This window comes from Gorilla gorilla, chromosome 9 (genome assembly GCF_029281585.2).
Source record: "Gorilla gorilla gorilla isolate KB3781 chromosome 9, NHGRI_mGorGor1-v2.1_pri, whole genome shotgun sequence".
Taxonomy (NCBI): domain Eukaryota; kingdom Metazoa; phylum Chordata; class Mammalia; order Primates; family Hominidae; genus Gorilla; species Gorilla gorilla.
Window position 1 is genome coordinate 95,967,290 of NC_073233.2, and position 16,883 is coordinate 95,984,172.

At 36.4% G+C, this 16,883-nt stretch overlaps 1 protein-coding gene across 2 annotated transcripts in view; it reads right to left on the reverse strand.

Annotated features, from left to right (window-relative positions):
* Positions 1 to 16,883, reverse strand: part of RAB38 (RAB38, member RAS oncogene family) — a 326,770-nt gene that overhangs the window by 248,403 nt on the left and 61,484 nt on the right. The window contains exon 3 of one of the 2 annotated variants that reach the window (XM_004051946.3): positions 15,167 to 16,035. The exons of the other annotated variant lie outside the window; for it this stretch is intronic. Within the exon in view, the coding sequence (XP_004051994.1) occupies positions 15,883 to 16,035 (153 nt within the window). The 3' untranslated portion in view covers positions 15,167 to 15,882. Of the gene's footprint in view, positions 1 to 15,166; positions 16,036 to 16,883 lie in introns of those variants that run through there. 2 annotated transcript variants of the gene reach the window in all.

Below are 16,883 nucleotides of genomic sequence, written 5' to 3' on the forward strand. Positions count from 1 at the left end.
CTGCTATGAACGAGGTGGGACAGGGTACCAGAAAGACAAATGCTAAGGTCAGAACAGGATTTGAATTCATCCTTACTCTGTGTGACCTTGTGCAAGTAACTCAACCTCTCTAAGTCTGTGTTTATTTGTTAAGAGAAAACTTAAATCTATATTGCAGGTTTGCTATGCCAACTAAATAAAGTAATGTAAGTAGAATGCCCAGTACCCAACATTCTCTCAGTAGCAGGATATATTAGTGGAACAGTGGAGATATGGCTTTTAGCCAATATTCTGTATCTTAGCTAGTTGCATGACCTCATAAACACCAGTGAACATTCTTGGACTTCCGTTTCATTCCTATAATGAGTGCTGGGATAATAACCTGAAGATCTTTCCATTCTCTGTTTTTAATGCAACCTAACTTTTTGAAAGAATGTGTAAAATAGGTTGGATTTTCTATTTTACTAAAGCCTTACAGAAGCACCTCTGAGACTCAATCAGTGAAACAAACCCAAGGCCACGCTGTAAGTGTGCTTTACAGCTTACTTGAACTTGCTTTCTTATTAGAACCTTGATTTATTAGATAATAGCTAAGGCATCCTATATGTTGCTTATACTTGTGGTATCTCCTCCAGGTACGGAAAAACCAAACAAACCCTACATTGTTTAAAAATAGCCCATTTTCATTTTGGGTCTTCATACCAGGCATGATACTGAAAAATATTTTTTTTGTTTTCTTTTTGTTGCTATCATTCTTTAGTAAGAAAAGCAGATTATTTTTATAAAAGCTAATTAAATCCTAAATCTTGTATATTTTTAACTGGACATAGAGTGGACCAAAGGAAATAAAAATGTGTTCTTATATGTTTGTTTTATTTCAAATAAAGCTCTTTAATCATTTCTGTTTGTTTTAAAAATTATTAAAAACCAATAGAACTGTATTTGATCCTTAAAAATCAAACATAATTGAAATAGAATGAGGAATTTATTTATGCAGTTTTATCTTACGCAAACTGATTATGTATAGTATGTAAAAAATGCAATAAAATGGTGAAAATGAACTCTTGGGATTTAAATCAAGCCTGGCTTATCATTAAATATTTAATGACTTTTATGCCCTAGAGCTCAAGGAAATCCCTTTCCTTGTTATGTTATTTTGTTTTTTTTAATTTTCACAGAATTCATCACCTCTTCTTAAGTCTCACAGGTTTTCTTGATGTGACACTCCAAAAATCAAAACGAGGGGAGAGAAAGAGAACTTCAAATAGATACAAGTGGAAATTATTTTTAAGTCAAATTAACATTCCATTGTTATCAATTAGAATCTCCTAAGGGGAGTAAATCAATCCAAAACATAAGCATAGTTGAATTAAAGCACAACATGGGGGCACTTGTGGTCATGTGCACACCTCCTCACCCAAACACAAAGCCCTACTCATGGGAGTCTAGTGTGTAGGAGAATATGTTAAGATGTCCTAGCTAAGCCACCTCCAACACCAGTGATATTTGATATCCTCCTAGGACAAGAGTGTTGGGTCAAATCTTTCTAAATCTAAATATATGATTGTTACAGAGCACTCTCTTAGTACATAGGGTCAAGGCATGCCTTTTGCTTGGTGATATTTAAATTTCAATTTATATTAAAATAATAATTTATTAATATAATAATATTTTCACAGTTCAAGATGTCAAGGATTCTTCTAAATACTTCAAATAGGTTATCTCATTCAACCTATTTAGGAATTCCATGATTAAGAACTTCATTCTTCCAGTTTTATCAGAAAGTGTTTAGGCTGGTCTGAAGGTAATGAGTTATCTTAACTGATTGTTCACAGTCAGTTACAGATCAAACCCCTTGTTTTACTCTCCTCCCTTCTCACTAGTGCACTTGACTCATCTTAAAAAAAGTGTTTAATCATGAGTGATTTTTGATGGTTTTCCTTAATAGCAATAAAACACACACACAAAGACAAACAACAAACAAAGATTTTTTAAAACACCTAAAAAGTTGAAAAGTCACCCTGCCTGTTAACCCAAATCCAACGAAAAAGAATAGTACAATACTGACAGATGCCATAAATTCTGATTCAAGGTCAGCCAACATAAATCGAAAACATTTGTGGAATGGCCCTTTTAAGGGAGCCTAGCTAGCATTCCTGAAGGGTGCCAGAAAAGAGGGAGTGGTGAGATTGTGTGGAACTGTAAAACTGTAAGAAAATCATGTAAGAAAGTCTTTCCCATGGCATGTTAATATTATAATTCATAGTCCAATTGTACTTGATATTTCGTATTTTATATTCCACTAATCCAATACATCAAAGAATCTGGCTCCCTGCTGTGATTCAAATAGATTAATAAACATTTCTGGGGAAAATTTTCATGGCTATATTCATTCTGTTATTAGAATTATAGTTTATGCAAAGTTAAGGTGTAAACCTCAATAGCATTTTGGAAAGTACATTTTATTGCCATGGATTTAAAACAGACTAAGGTGATCATATTAGTTGTTGAAAATTGTAATAACACTTTGGTAGAATAAATGTATTTTTAAAACTGCAAGACACAAAGACTTGACATTAATTTTAGAAATATTATGGACAGGCAGGTTTTGTAGGAGCCTGTAGGTTATAATTTCAAGTAGACAAAATAGTTCTTAGGAAACCCTATCATTTACTTACTTTTTACTGTACCATTTATCTTTACTGTCATAGTACTTCTCCCCAACTGCTAGGGAATAAGATGATCTTTCTCAAGGATACTGAATAAAAGGAGGAAAGAGGAGACTAAAATATAAGTTTAATCTGTTCTCCTATTGAAAGTGACATTGCTGTAATCTGACATCAGGTTTTTGGTGTCTGCAAATGTTTTCCTTCTCTTCATGTATTTATCACTCCCTCCCCAACACACACCTGGAAAGGCCTTCTGCTGGGTATCCACAATGGTTACAAGTATGTGTAGGAGAGATGTTCATAAATTGCTGTGCTCTTTGGATATTTTTAACATCAATGATGGAAGTGGAAATTAATACAAGCTTTCTGAAAATAATTTTCACATGGCTTAACATTTTTTCATAATCTTTGATTCAGCAATTTAACTTCTAAGAATCTATTACAAAGAATTAATTGAGTAAACAAACATTTATCTTTGAAATATCATTTAAAGGCAAATTATTTATAACAACATAGATATCCAGCATTAATGGTTTGGTTAAATAAACCACAGTATAAATTAATATAATATGATTTATGTTCACCTTCAAAATTTATGCTGTATAAAAATATTTGATGAATTAGAAAGATGTTCATTACAAAGATAAAAAAATTAGGTCCCAAAACATCATGTTAAATACAATTCCATTTAGGCAGACAAAAAGGCAGGTTAATTTGAATACTGTATCACTCATGAATTTTGCATTCATTTTATGTATTTTATTTAATATGCATATTTTATATTTGTTGTAAGAGGAAATATGTTATAAAGACATGGTTTCTGTTTCACACTATAAAAAATGTTTTTGATTTTCATGACCACAAAGTTGATAATAATATTATCAACAGCTGGTTTTAAGTAACCAACACATAAAAGTAATAATATACATAATTATGTTATTCAAATTATATAATCTCTATTTATAATTACATTATTATATTTATATACTATTAACATATTTATACTGCTTTCCATATAGAAACAGACACTCTGAATATTAATTGTAATTCTAGTGGCATTTAGTGAAGAAAGCGTGAAAGAGGAATTGGAATGGTTACCTTGGAGATCATGGAGAAAGTAGAAAAATGACGATAGCAAATATCTGTATAGTACGCACAAGTAAAGCTCTTAGAACTGTGCCAGGCACAGAGTGAGGGCTACATAAGCATCTGATATTGCTATTGTTATCCTTGTTATCAATCTTAACAAGAACCAGGATGTATGACTCTATTATTAACATACCAATTTTGCAGATTATAAAACCAGAGGATTAGGTTTTACTCAGGATACATGCTAGGTTGTATCAGACACCTCCAATACCATAGCTTCAATAGGATATAATGCTTTTTCCTCTAACCTAAAATATTCAAGCAGGCAGTCCACTGTTGGTAGGGCAACTCACCATTATCTGGGACCTGAACCCTTCTATCTTTTTACTCTTTCATTCTCAGTGAGGCTTCCACTTTGCAGTTCCAGATGACTGCTCTAGCTCTCAGCTTCATGTCGACATTCCAAAGGAATATGGGCAATACTTTCTTTTCATTGAAGGAAAAAGCTCAGGAATTGCACACAATTTCTGTTGATTTCACATTGACCACAATTTAATCACATGGCTATACTCATCTGCAAGGGAGACTGAAGTGTACTATTTAGCTGAGAGTTCAAATACCCAGCTAAAAAGTATATATTCACGTAAGAAGGAGAAAAAGTTATTAGGTGGCAACCAGCAGCCTCTGCCACAGAGTTGTTAAGTAGATTGCTCAAGAAAGCATGAATATTAAGTAATAATGCTAGGATTTGAATGTAGGCAGTGTCATTTCAGACAAACTCCCTTGCTCTGAAACTTCCTCTCCAGCCTATGAGTTAAGTCAAATAGGCATGATGATACAGGCTTGCACGCATCTCAGGCAAGTACCTAACAAGCATTTACAGCAGTTGCTCAATCTTTCTTAACCCACTCTCTTCTAATAAATATTACATTGTTACTCTCGTCTCCTCCCTTCCCTCATTAGTTTCACAAACACTAGATTCTGATATGTCATTCCACAGAGTGCCCTTTCCACTTCCTCCTATTTATAATCCCATCTGCCATGCCCTTCCCTTTGTAAATGCGTGCTGTAAATTTAACCTCTAAATATCCCAATACAGAAGATTTTTTAATCTTCTAAGATGTCTGTTACCAAAATATTAGATATCCTAGTTTCCCAAATATAAAGCTATAAGACTGAATATTCTCCCCATTATCGCCATTTCTTTGAGATTTTGACATATATCCTATTTCTTTTTTCACCCTTGATAATTACTGATTTAGGAAATTTAATATTTACTGAATGTCTAAGTATGTAGTGGCTCTGTTGTTTAATTCCTTACATAATATTGCTCTAAATACCATAGTGTTATTTTGAAGTAGACATCTTATTTTTTATATTATAGATGAATTAAGACTCTGAGACATATGATAACTTAAACTTATTAACAGACAAGCATTTTGAAATCTAGTGTGTCAGAGATAAGGCTACATGTTTACTGTCTATTTCATTTTTCTCTAGTACATTTCCCAGTTTCTCATAAAAGTAGAGTCTTATGACTATGTTCTGGTCAGCACAATGTGGGCAAATTACATATACACCTTATAGGATTGGCTTTAAACCATGCCTCTAATCTTACATATTCTGTCTCTCTCCCGTTTGTTTGCAGAAACAAAGGGCTCCAAGGTAGTGGAGCCACACAAGACAAGGCGTCTAAATAGTGGAGTTTCTATTTATAGAACAGTAGCTTTATAGAGTCACCTGACTAGCACCAGATCACTTTTTAAGTGAGAAGGAATCCTTTATTATGCTAAGCCATTGAAACTTTGGAGTTGTTCCTGCAGTTATCATGGCTTACTCTAATTAATACACTGTGCCAGTTTTCAATTCATTGCTTCTCTGCTCCAAAGTCACCCTCTTTTCCTTGGTTTTAAATTCCAAAGGGAAACCCTGCAAACATTTCTCCTTTGCCAGTAGGCACAATGTAAAGCCTTGTCAGTAGAGGGTGCTAGTGAGATCCTGCAGGAGGGAGGGGATTCTCTTCCCAGAGTCAGTGCTTTTTTTCTGGCTTCTATGGTGTGCTGCCAGAAGACAAGTGTCCTTCCTTACCAGCAGCCAGCTTTCTTGCCAGAAGGTGTCGTCAGTGAGGCTGGAAGACCTAGCGGTCCACAACCCCCAGTGAGTTTCAGTGATTTCCCAGAGAGTGGTTTCCTGATCATCTGCCCTGGCATGAGGCACCTAACTGAACTTTTCCCCTATCTGGCGGGCTTTGGCAACACTTTCTCCAACAAAGTCTGAATCTCAGCTTGAAGCAAGGGGTGGGAAGTTGGGGAGGATCTGCCAAGTTTTTTCCCTCTTTGGATGCGCTCCCTCAGCCATAGAAGTGGCGGCTTTTCCCGGCATTTGGTATTCCTGGATTCTTTAGAGTTCTCTTTAACCAATCCTTCTTAATTGATCTCCTTTTACTAGTTATTTTCTTACGTTAAATGTCCCTTATTCAATTTACTGCATAATGTCTGTCCCTTACTGAAACTTAACTGATGCTTACACAAAATAAACACATAATCTTGAAAAGTGGTGCCATCTAAACTATGGTCATATGAAAATACGGTCAGATAGAGGCAGACTGAAATGTGTCATTTGAGTCATGGAAAAACAAAATCTTTTGAGCCAGCCAGTCTTGAGTTTGAGTACTGGCTCAGTCACTTTCTAGCTATGTGAACCTTGAAACAGTTGCTAAAGATCTCTGAGCTTTATAATTTCTTCATCTCTCAAATCAGGTTAATAATGATTATCTTGTGGTGTTGCTGTGACTAAGCAGCATGTGTACAGTAGTTGGCACAAAGTGGGCACTAAATAAACAGTATTTTAAATAACAATTCATGATGATTTTTCAGTGCCCGTGATTGAGCACTATTTCATTTACTTGTCATATTCAAATGATTGTGTCTCTCCATAAACTCACTGTAATTCTTTTTGTGGTTAGGGCCAAACAAAGCATTTATGAACCTTGCTTATCCTTTGTCCTCTCAATATTTGTTTCCTTTGCCAAAGAGAATAGCTGAATATCACTCTTCTCAAAATTAATCAGTATTTAAAGCATTTATCAAATCCCTTCTCATGCTGCTTCTGGGAGACTCCATGGCCCCATATTATTTTGCACTTTCACAAAATTTTTATTTTCCATCCTTCTTTGATTACTCCCAATATTCTCTCTTCTCTAGAAATTTCCAGACCTTACTTTATAGATTTTTAATAATATTTACCTCCTGATTCTTGTATGGAAACACACTCTGATTAAAGCATTTTCATATTAATTTATAATGTAAATAACATCACATGTATATAAATTAATATACACCTTCCTCTATTACACCTTCCTCTATAGTAATTTAACAACATTATTTATTCCAAAAAAGTATTCATGTGCTTTATTTTTATTCTATAAGCCACTTGTCCCTATTTATCTTTTTATTTCTGGGCTGCTGACTGTTTCACTTGGACTAGCATCTTTTCCTCCATCGGCCGTGTCTTTATATACTTTTTACTAGCAGAATATTTGAAGTAAAGCTGCCAATACCTATACAAATCTATGGCTATATTAGTCAGGAATGTTTGAGTTATAGAAAAATCAATGCAATCTGTTCTGAACAAATGAACAACAACAAAACCAAAGAGGAATTTATTGCCTCTTGTAACTGGGAAGTTAAAGGTTAAATCAGGACTTATACACAGTTAAACTAAGAGATTCAGATGGGATCTTCATTTCTCCCTGCCTTTCTTTTTCTTAACTGCTTGATTCTATGTATTGGTTATGTGTTCACCCAGCTGTCACATGGGGTGAGAAAATCATGGCCATTTCCTACAGGCCCCTTTTCTAAAGAATTGGAAAAAAGGCACAGCCAAAGACCCTGCATAGTTCAGCTTGGATCACAAGCACACCTCTAGACCTGTCAGTTGAGCCAGGAAGAATGAAGTACTCTGATTAGCCCATTGCGGCCAGAAGAGCAGATGCACTGACAAGAAATCCTGCCAGAATCACATGATACATGCAGATCTTCTATTTCTAACAATCTGTTTTCTTATCTATAAAATGTGTAATCATACCTCCCAATAGAGGTAGTAATGATGATTAAATGACATTATGTTTTGAAAAGATATAATACCTGATCTGAAGAATGAATTATAGCTTCTAACATTTATTATAATGATAAAATAAAATGCAGAATGTCATGCAGTGGAAACAGAAACAGTCTTCTTTTCTTGATCCTCAACTGTATCTTTTGCCTCTTATTAACCCACTCTCCCTTCTCCCAATGAAACTGTAGACTTAAAGAGCAGAGACCCGTGACTTTTTTATTTCTGGTTTCCATGGCAACAGCTATCACAGAGAGAAAAAAAAGAAACTAACATATATTAAGCACTATGCATTTTGTTAGAGATCTTGACAAGTGACTTACTTAATGCACCAAACACAACAACTTGCTCAGAGCAGCGAATTGATAGCTATTTGATTAAGGAGTCCAGTGAATACAAATTTATGTTACACATCTGGCATAAGGTAACTTCTTCAAAGTTCAGTTCAAGACAAAATAGAAAACAGTGTATTTTATTACAAGTAATAGCAACTTTCTCATATTTGATATTTACAAAAAAACACTTTCATAAAGTTTCTTTGAGCTCTTTGAAAGACAATTTTGTTCTAATATAAAGCATGACCTGGGTCATCTGGAATTTTAAATTCCAGAGTCTTATGTCTACCATTACAGTTTCAGTGAGTACACTGCATTTAGGTATATACTGCCTGTGCCTGGAGGTTGATATTCTAAAAGTCAGTCAAATTGAAGAAAATAAATTAGCTTGATGATATGGAAAATTTCAGACTCATCAATGCAGTGAACAGTTTTGGACACACTTCACAGAGGCATTTTACCCTTGTCTTCAAGACTTACTTTGTTTAGTTTATCAGCATTTCTGACCGTTTTTATTAGGATTTTTCATGATCTTTTCTTTTCCAATATTGGGATATTTTCCGGTTGCTTGGGAATTCCAAGAAGCCAATGTTTTAAGACAGAAACAGCTCAGATGCAGCCAAGTTTAAATTCATACAAAATGCTAGTTGGAACATCTGAGAGCAAGTCATGAATTCAGAAGTGATGAAGTACTAGACAGAGAAGAGCAGTGATAAAGAGGCACACTCTAAAATTCCCTCCCATGGAATAACAAACACCAGGACTACACACCATCATTAAGCTAAAGTGATGCATCAAGGGAAACAATAGTTTTATACTGCTTTTTCCTGTGGTTCCACTTTTTTTCTTATCACAGCTTTATTTTTTATTTGCATACCATAGATTTTGCCCATTTAAAGTATAGCATTCAGTGGATTTTAGTATATTCATGTTGTGTAACTATAACCAGAATGAATTTGAGAACATTTTTCTCTTCCCCCGAAGAAAACCCATATGCTTTATCTGTCATCCATGAAACCCTCCAAAGCCTAGGTGACTGCTAATCAACTTTGCATTTCTATTGATTTACCCTAGGGTCCCATATTTGACACATCCAAAAATATCTACCATTTTTTACCTAATAGGTTTGCTTATACTACTTCTTCAATTTTAAAAATAAGCACAGTAGTATCATAATATCCACATGTATTGATTACTTGTTATGTTTTAGCACTATACTAAGTGTTTTACATGTATTATTTCATGACAAACTACCTCTCACTGTTGTTAAGAAAATTGTTAATCTTTTCAAAAAAAAAAAAAAAAAACACCTCCAGGATTCATTGATTTGTTTGAAGGGGTTTTGTGTCTCTATCTCCTTCAGTTCTGCTCTGATCTTAGTTATTTTTTGTCTTCTGCTAGCTTTTGAATTTGTTTGCTCCTGCTTCTCTAGTTCTTTTAATTGTGATTTTAGGGTGTCAATTTTAGATGTTTCCCACTTTCTCCTGTGGGCATTTAGTGCTATAAATTTCCCTCTAAACACTGCTTTAGCCATGTCCCAGAGATTCCGGTCTATTGTGTCTTTGTTCTCATTGGTTTCAAATAACTTATTTATTTCTACCTTAATTTCGTTTTTTACCCAGTAGTTATTCAGGAGCAGGTTGTTCAGTTTTCATGTAGTTGTGCAATTCTGAGTGAGTTTCTCAATCCTGAGTTCTAATTTGATTGCACTGTGGTCTGAGAGACTTGTTTGTTAAGATTTCCATTATTTTGCATTTGCTGAGGAGTGTTTTACTTCCAATTATATGATCAATTTTAGAATAAGTGCAACGTGGTGCTAAGAAGAATGTATATACTATTGATTTGGGGTGGAGAGTTCTCTAGATGTCTGTTAGGTTCACTTGGTCCAAAGCTGAGTTCAAGTCCCGAATATCCTTGTTAATTTTCTGTCTCATTGATCTGTCTAATATTGATAGTGGGTGTTAAAGTCTCCCACTCTTATTGTGTGGGAGCCTAAGTCTCTTTGTAGGTCTCTAAGAACTTGCTTTATAAATCTGGGTGTTCCTGTATTAGACGCATATATATTTAGGATAGTTAGCTCTTCTTTTGCATTGATCCCTTTACCATTATGTAATGCCCTTCTTTGTCTTGTTTGATATTTGTTGGTTTAAAATCTGTTTCATCAGACACTAGGATTGCAACCCGGTTTTTGTTTTTGTTTGTTTTTTTGTTTTGTTTTTGCTTTCCATTTGCTTGGTAAATATTCCTCCATCCCTTTATTTTGAGCCTATGTGTGTCTCTGCACGAGATGGGTCTCCTGAATGCAGCACACTGATGGGTCTTGACTCTTTATCCAATTTGCCAGTTTGTGACTTTTAATTGGGGCATTTAGCCCATTTACATTTAAGGTAAATATTGTTATGTGTGAATTTGATCCTGTCATTATGATGCTAGCTGGTTATTTTGCCTGGTAGTTGATGCAGTTTCTTCATAGTGTCGATGGTCTTTACAATTTGGTATGTTTTTGCTGGTACCAGCTTTTCCTTTCCGTATTTAGGCTTTCTTCAGGAGCTCTTGTAAAGCAGGCGTGGTGGTGACAAAATCTCTCAGCATTTGCTTGTCTCTAAAGGATTTTATTTCTCCTTTGCTTATGAATCTTAGTTTGGCTGGAAATGAAATTCTGGTTTGAAAATTATTTTCTTTAAGAATGTTGAGTATTGGCCCCTACTCTCTTCTGGCTTGTAGGGTTTCTGCAGGGAGATGCGCTGTTAGTCTGATGGGTTTCCCTTTGTGGGTAACCTGACCTTTCTCTCTGGCTGCCCTTAACATTTTTTCCTTAATTTCAACCTTGGTCAGTCTGATGATTATGTGTCTTAGTGTTGCTCCTCAAACTATACTACAAGGCTACAATGACCAAAACAGCATGGTACTGGTACCAAAACAGATATATAGAACAGAGGCCTCAGGAAAAACATTACACATCTAAAACCTGGCTCTTTGACAAATCTGACAAAAACAAGCCATGCGGAAAGGATTCTCTATTTAATAAATGGTGTTGGGAAAACTGGCTAGCCATATGCAGAAAACTGAAATTGGACCCCTTCCTTACACCTTACACAAAAATTAACTCAAGATGGATTAATGACTTAAATGTAAGACCTAAAACCATAAAAACCCTAGAAGAAAACCTAGGCAACTCCATTCAGGACATAGGCATGGGCAAAGACTTCATGTCTAAAACACCAAAAGCAATGGCAACAAAAGCCAAAATTGACAAATGGGATCTAATCAAACTAAAGAGCTTCTGCACGGCAAAAGAAACTATCATCAGAGTGAACAGGCAACCTACAGAATGGGAGAAAATTTTTTGCAATTTATCCATCTGACAAAGGGTTAATATTCAGAATCTACAAACAACTTAAACATATTTACGAGAAAAAAACAACCCCAACAAAAAGTGGGCAAAGGATAAGAACAGACACTTCTCAAAAGAAGACATTTATGAGACCAACAAACATATGAATAAAAGCTCATCATCACAGGTCATTAGAGAAATGCAAATCAAAACCACAATGAGATACCATCTAATGCCAGTTAGAATGGTGATCATTAAAAATTCAGGAAACAACGGATGCTGGAGAGGATGTGGAGAAATAGGATCACTTTTACACTGTTGGTGGGAGTGTAAATTAGTTCAACCATTGTGGACAACAGTGTGGTGATTCTTCAAAGATCTAAAACCAGAAATACCATTTGACCCAGCAATCCCATTACTGGGCATATACCCAAAAGATTATAAATCATTCTACTATAAAGACATATCCACACATATGTTTATTGCAGCTCTATTCCCAATAGCAAAGACTTGGAACCAACCCAAATGCCCATCAATGATAGACTGGATAAAGAAAATGTGGCACATATATACCATGGAATACAATGAAGCCATAAAAAAGGATAGTTCATGTCCTTTTCAGGGATATGGATGAAGCTGGAAACCATCATTCTCAGCAAACTAACACAGGAACAGAAAACCAAACCAAACACTGCATGTTCTCACTCATAAGTGGGAGTTGAACAATGAGAACACATGGACACAGAGAGGGGAACATCACACACTGGGGCCTGTCAGAGGGTGGGGGGCCAGGGAAGGGATAGCATTAGGAGAAATACCTAATATAGATGATGGGTTGATGGGTACAGCAAACCACCATGGCACATGTATACCTATATAACAAACCTGCACATTCTGCATATGTATCCCAGAACCTAAAGTATAATAATAATAATCCCAGCACGTTGGGAGGCTGAGGTGGGCAGATTATGAGGTCAGGAGTTCGAGACCAGCCTGGCCAATTTGTTGAAACCCCATCTCTACTAAAAATACAAAAATTAGCCAGGTGTGGTGGCGCAGGCCTGTAGTCCTAGCTACTCGGGAGGCTGAGACAGAAGAATCACTTGAAACTGGGAGGTGGAGGTTTCAGTGAGCTATCGCACCACTGCACTCCAGCCTGGGCGATAGAGTGAGACTCCATCTCAAAAAAAAAAAAAAAAAAGAAAAGAAAAGAAAAGAAAGGTGTTTAGGCCAGGTGTGGTGGCTCGCACCTGTAAATCTAGCACTTTGGGAGTCCAAGGCAGGTGGATCACTTGAGGCCAGAAGTTCGAGACCAGGATGGTTGATGTGGTGAAACCCTGTCTCTACTAAAAATGAAAAAGAAAAAAGACACAGACAGTAAGAATACTAACAGGAAGGTTGGTGAGATAAGCTACATTCTCCAGTGTTATGGTTAATCCTGACACCATACGTGATGCCATAATTAATATTCATCATTTCCCTTCCCTTGACCAAACTGCTTCTAATCAAGGTTCATTGCATAGTGCAATAACTCAGACATTTATCCCTGAGAGTATGAGTCCCTGACTTCTCGTCCTTATCAAGATGTTGCTGCTGCAACTGCCCTTTCAGATATCACCAGTGATGGAGGCATCAAGAGGCACCCCAGTGAATCCCATGAGTTCCAGACACACTACTTTCTGCTCCACTGTCTAGTAGCAACCCCATTTCCTTTTGATCATTATGGTGAATGACCTTTGTCTGTATAGTAACTACCTTCTCTAATTGCTGGTCTATAGGCCTGAGGAGCCAAAATCAATCAGACAGCAGCTGAAGCTGTAGATTTATTGGAACCCTTGCTATGTCTTCTGGTATCTGGTAGAAGTATTAAGACCTCTAATTGTGGAAAACCTGAAGTTCTGGCAAGGAGAAACTCATTTTCTTCAGTAGATTATTAAAAGTAACAGTGAGAGGCTATACTCTTATTTCCATCTTTTGGTCCTAGGTGTCTAAGACACAGAACCAAATATGCCAGCACCATTTAATAGTCTACCACATAATGACCCTTAAATATGAAGGAAGCCATTCCCATAAAAACAGAGCAACATCTCTATAATCTCAAGCCTGGTCAATAGAGAACAATCACTACTGAGTTTCTCATTGATGCAGGTATCCCTCTTTTGGGAACACTTCTTGCTTTAGTAAAGTGATTGTCTTCTAGGCTCTCCTGGAGAACACAATGAGCTGGCAGATTCTCCGGCCTTTCAAAATAAGTACACTCTAACATTCCCACTTCCATGAGACCCTGGATCTCTTCTCCAGTATTTTGCCAATGTAGTTCTGGCATGTCCACATCATTTATTTCAGGCCAGAATCATTTATAAGCTTCAAGGAGCCAAGCCATTCCAATAGCATATTAGAATCAATGCCAGGTAGACTTGCCAGAATGTTAAAAATTAACTCATGAAAGTATTTCCTCATATAAGTAGAGTATCTATTATCCGGCCTTATCTCCATGATCCAATATTTCAGTATATCAAGATCAATTCTTTGGATTGTTCTCTAGATTACTACTAATATTTACTAGCCAGATTCTGTAGTTCATTTGATAAATAATCCATTTCATCCTGCAACACAGATCATCCTTTTCCACTCAGATCATGCTGAGACTTGGCCCTAGTTATTTGTCTAGAAGCAATGAGGGGAAATGGGGGCAGAACTTGATATGGGCAAGCCTCACCTTAAAACTTCCTACTGAGGCAGGACTTTTACGTAGCAATTAACTGTTCTCCCACTGGAAAGAGTAGAAGGCCTCTTTTTCTAGGCCAGAGTTTCCAAAGAATTTGGGGATTCAAGACTCTTAAGGATATGTACCCACATATCTCATCCTCTATCTCAGGATCCTGCAGAGTTGTAAGAGGCCAAGCTGACAGAGCTACCACATTTCCTCCACTAAAGTCAAGACCCTTACAGGAAAATAGCAGGATCCTGAGAAACCTCGTCTCTACTAAAAATACAAAAATTAGCTGGGTGTGGTGGCACATGCCTGTAGTCCCAGCTACTCAGGAGGCTGAGACAGGAAAATCGCTTGAACCCAGAAGGTGGAAGTTGCAGTGAGCTGAGATCGCGCCACTGCACTCCAGCCTGGTGACATAGCAAGACTCCGTCTCAAAAAAAAAAAAAAATATATATATATATATATATATATGTATGTATATGTATATACGACTCCTGTGAGTGTATTACAAATATTAATATGAAATAATGACATTAAAAAATAATAGCTACCTGCACGTGTCAGCACCACAACCACTTTGTAAACCAAGGTGTCACAATGCATATTTTATTGTTTCTTTTTGTGTTGATTGATCTGGTACCTTTCTTAATCAGAATCTATGAGGACATATTCCTCTGATTAACTAAAAATATGTATATGCACTGTATACTCTCTAGCCTAAATGTCAATATGAACAGTAAATGCAGATGGCATAGACTCATCCCAGTTTTAATAGTGTCCAGCAGTTTCTTTAAGCATACATTTCTCATCTTCTCCTTGAAATAAAATTTTAGAAATGGATCTTAAGAACCCTGTTTACTTTGTCCAAAAAAAAAATCCCTTCACAACACTAAGAAACTTAAAGCACTTTCATAAATAGGGAAACAGCATCTTTTAATGTTTTATTGTTCACTTGCGAAAATATATATAATATATATTACATGTATAGAGGAGCCCCACAGCTTGAGTCAGAGAAAGCTAACAGAAAGGCACATATGGAGGCATGTCTTTTCATACAATATTCAGTTAAGCCAACATTCAGGCCATAGCAAGTGACAATTAGGACAAGGACAATATAGCACACCTGTGTTCATGATTCCAAAGAGCTAACTCAGAGGCAACTCTTAGGTCTGCCGAGAATGGAGGTCATCTTGGGAGAAAATATCACATCTACTTAATAGGCCTGTCAGGCCATCAGAGAATACATTGAAATCTGGACAAAGACACCAGGGCAAGGTGAAAGCCAGTCCTTAACTTGACAGCTAGTTTGTTCTTCTCCCCTTTTATTTTAAGACTTGAGGCCTTTGCTGATTAAAAGAAGCAAATAACAGGGCTGACTGTGGCCCTGAAGGATTTTGGTCACCTACACGACAGAAGTTTGTAACAGACTAAATATTTTCAACAGTTTGTAAACACTGTGATGATGGTGAGGAAAGCATAGAAAGAACATTTGCTATTTCTCTCTCATTGAAAAAACAGAGGCATAGATCTTTGGCTTGCCACATGTGGTATCTCTATCCTGACGTTTACCCAAAATGGTAAAAATAGAGGCACAATTTGTGGAACAATGAGGTCATTCCTATCAGACACCAGCAAAGGTGCCTACTAGGATTTGGCACAGCCAGAGCAGCTGGCAACCTTGGTTGATGTGAGATGGGGCTTCACGACGTCCGGCTCAATAGACTCCATTAGGTCACACTCATTTGCAAGTATGTGTTTCACCAGGCATCTGGAGGCTTCATCAATGTTTATATTTTCCTATGAGGGAAAAAATAAAACAGCTTTTCTTATTCAATACTCTGAAATAATGCTAGAGCAGAGACTTATATGTGACAATTCATTTAAATATTCCTTCCTATATGCTACATATGCATCCCCTTCCTGTTCCCCTCACTCTTACTTGTTCCTTCAAAGAACTTTACTGTTTGGTTCCTCAAAAAAGAAGTATTTATTTTGCTATGTCATATAGGAGGAATGGTGTCTGGTAAATTTACTTAGTAGGTTAAATTTCAGTTAGAGGGCAATTTTCTTATTTTCACATTTTCACATACTCAAACTATAAAAATATTGTAGAAGAAACATAAACCTTTAATCTGACTTAGATTTATAATTGCCCTCTGCCACATACTATTTTTGTGACCTTGATATAAAATAAGAATGATAAGACATCTTTTATAGTATTCATTAATGGTTTTACAGATATTTCTGGGTCTCTATATTCTAGTGAAATGGGGAAGAGTACACTGTTCTGACCTCTTTGAACTTAGCCATGGACATGTGACTTTTTGGGCGTCAAAATGTGAGAAGTAATGTGTGTCACTTTCATATAGGAGCAGTAACAGCCAGTGCTCAGTTTCCTGTTTTTTCTGTTTCTCCCTGTGGAAGCACAGCAATGGAAACTCTTTTGGATAAGGTCTGTGAGTGAGAATCAAGTAGAGGCAGGTATCCCAATCAGCCCATGCTGTGTAGTGTGCATGAGAATGATGACCTTTGCTATTTTAACCCACTGAGATTTGAGGTTATTACCCCAAATAAACCCTGGCATTATCTAGACATTCCAGATGGATATAACTCCTCAAGGAAAAAAGTAAAATTGGAAATATAAG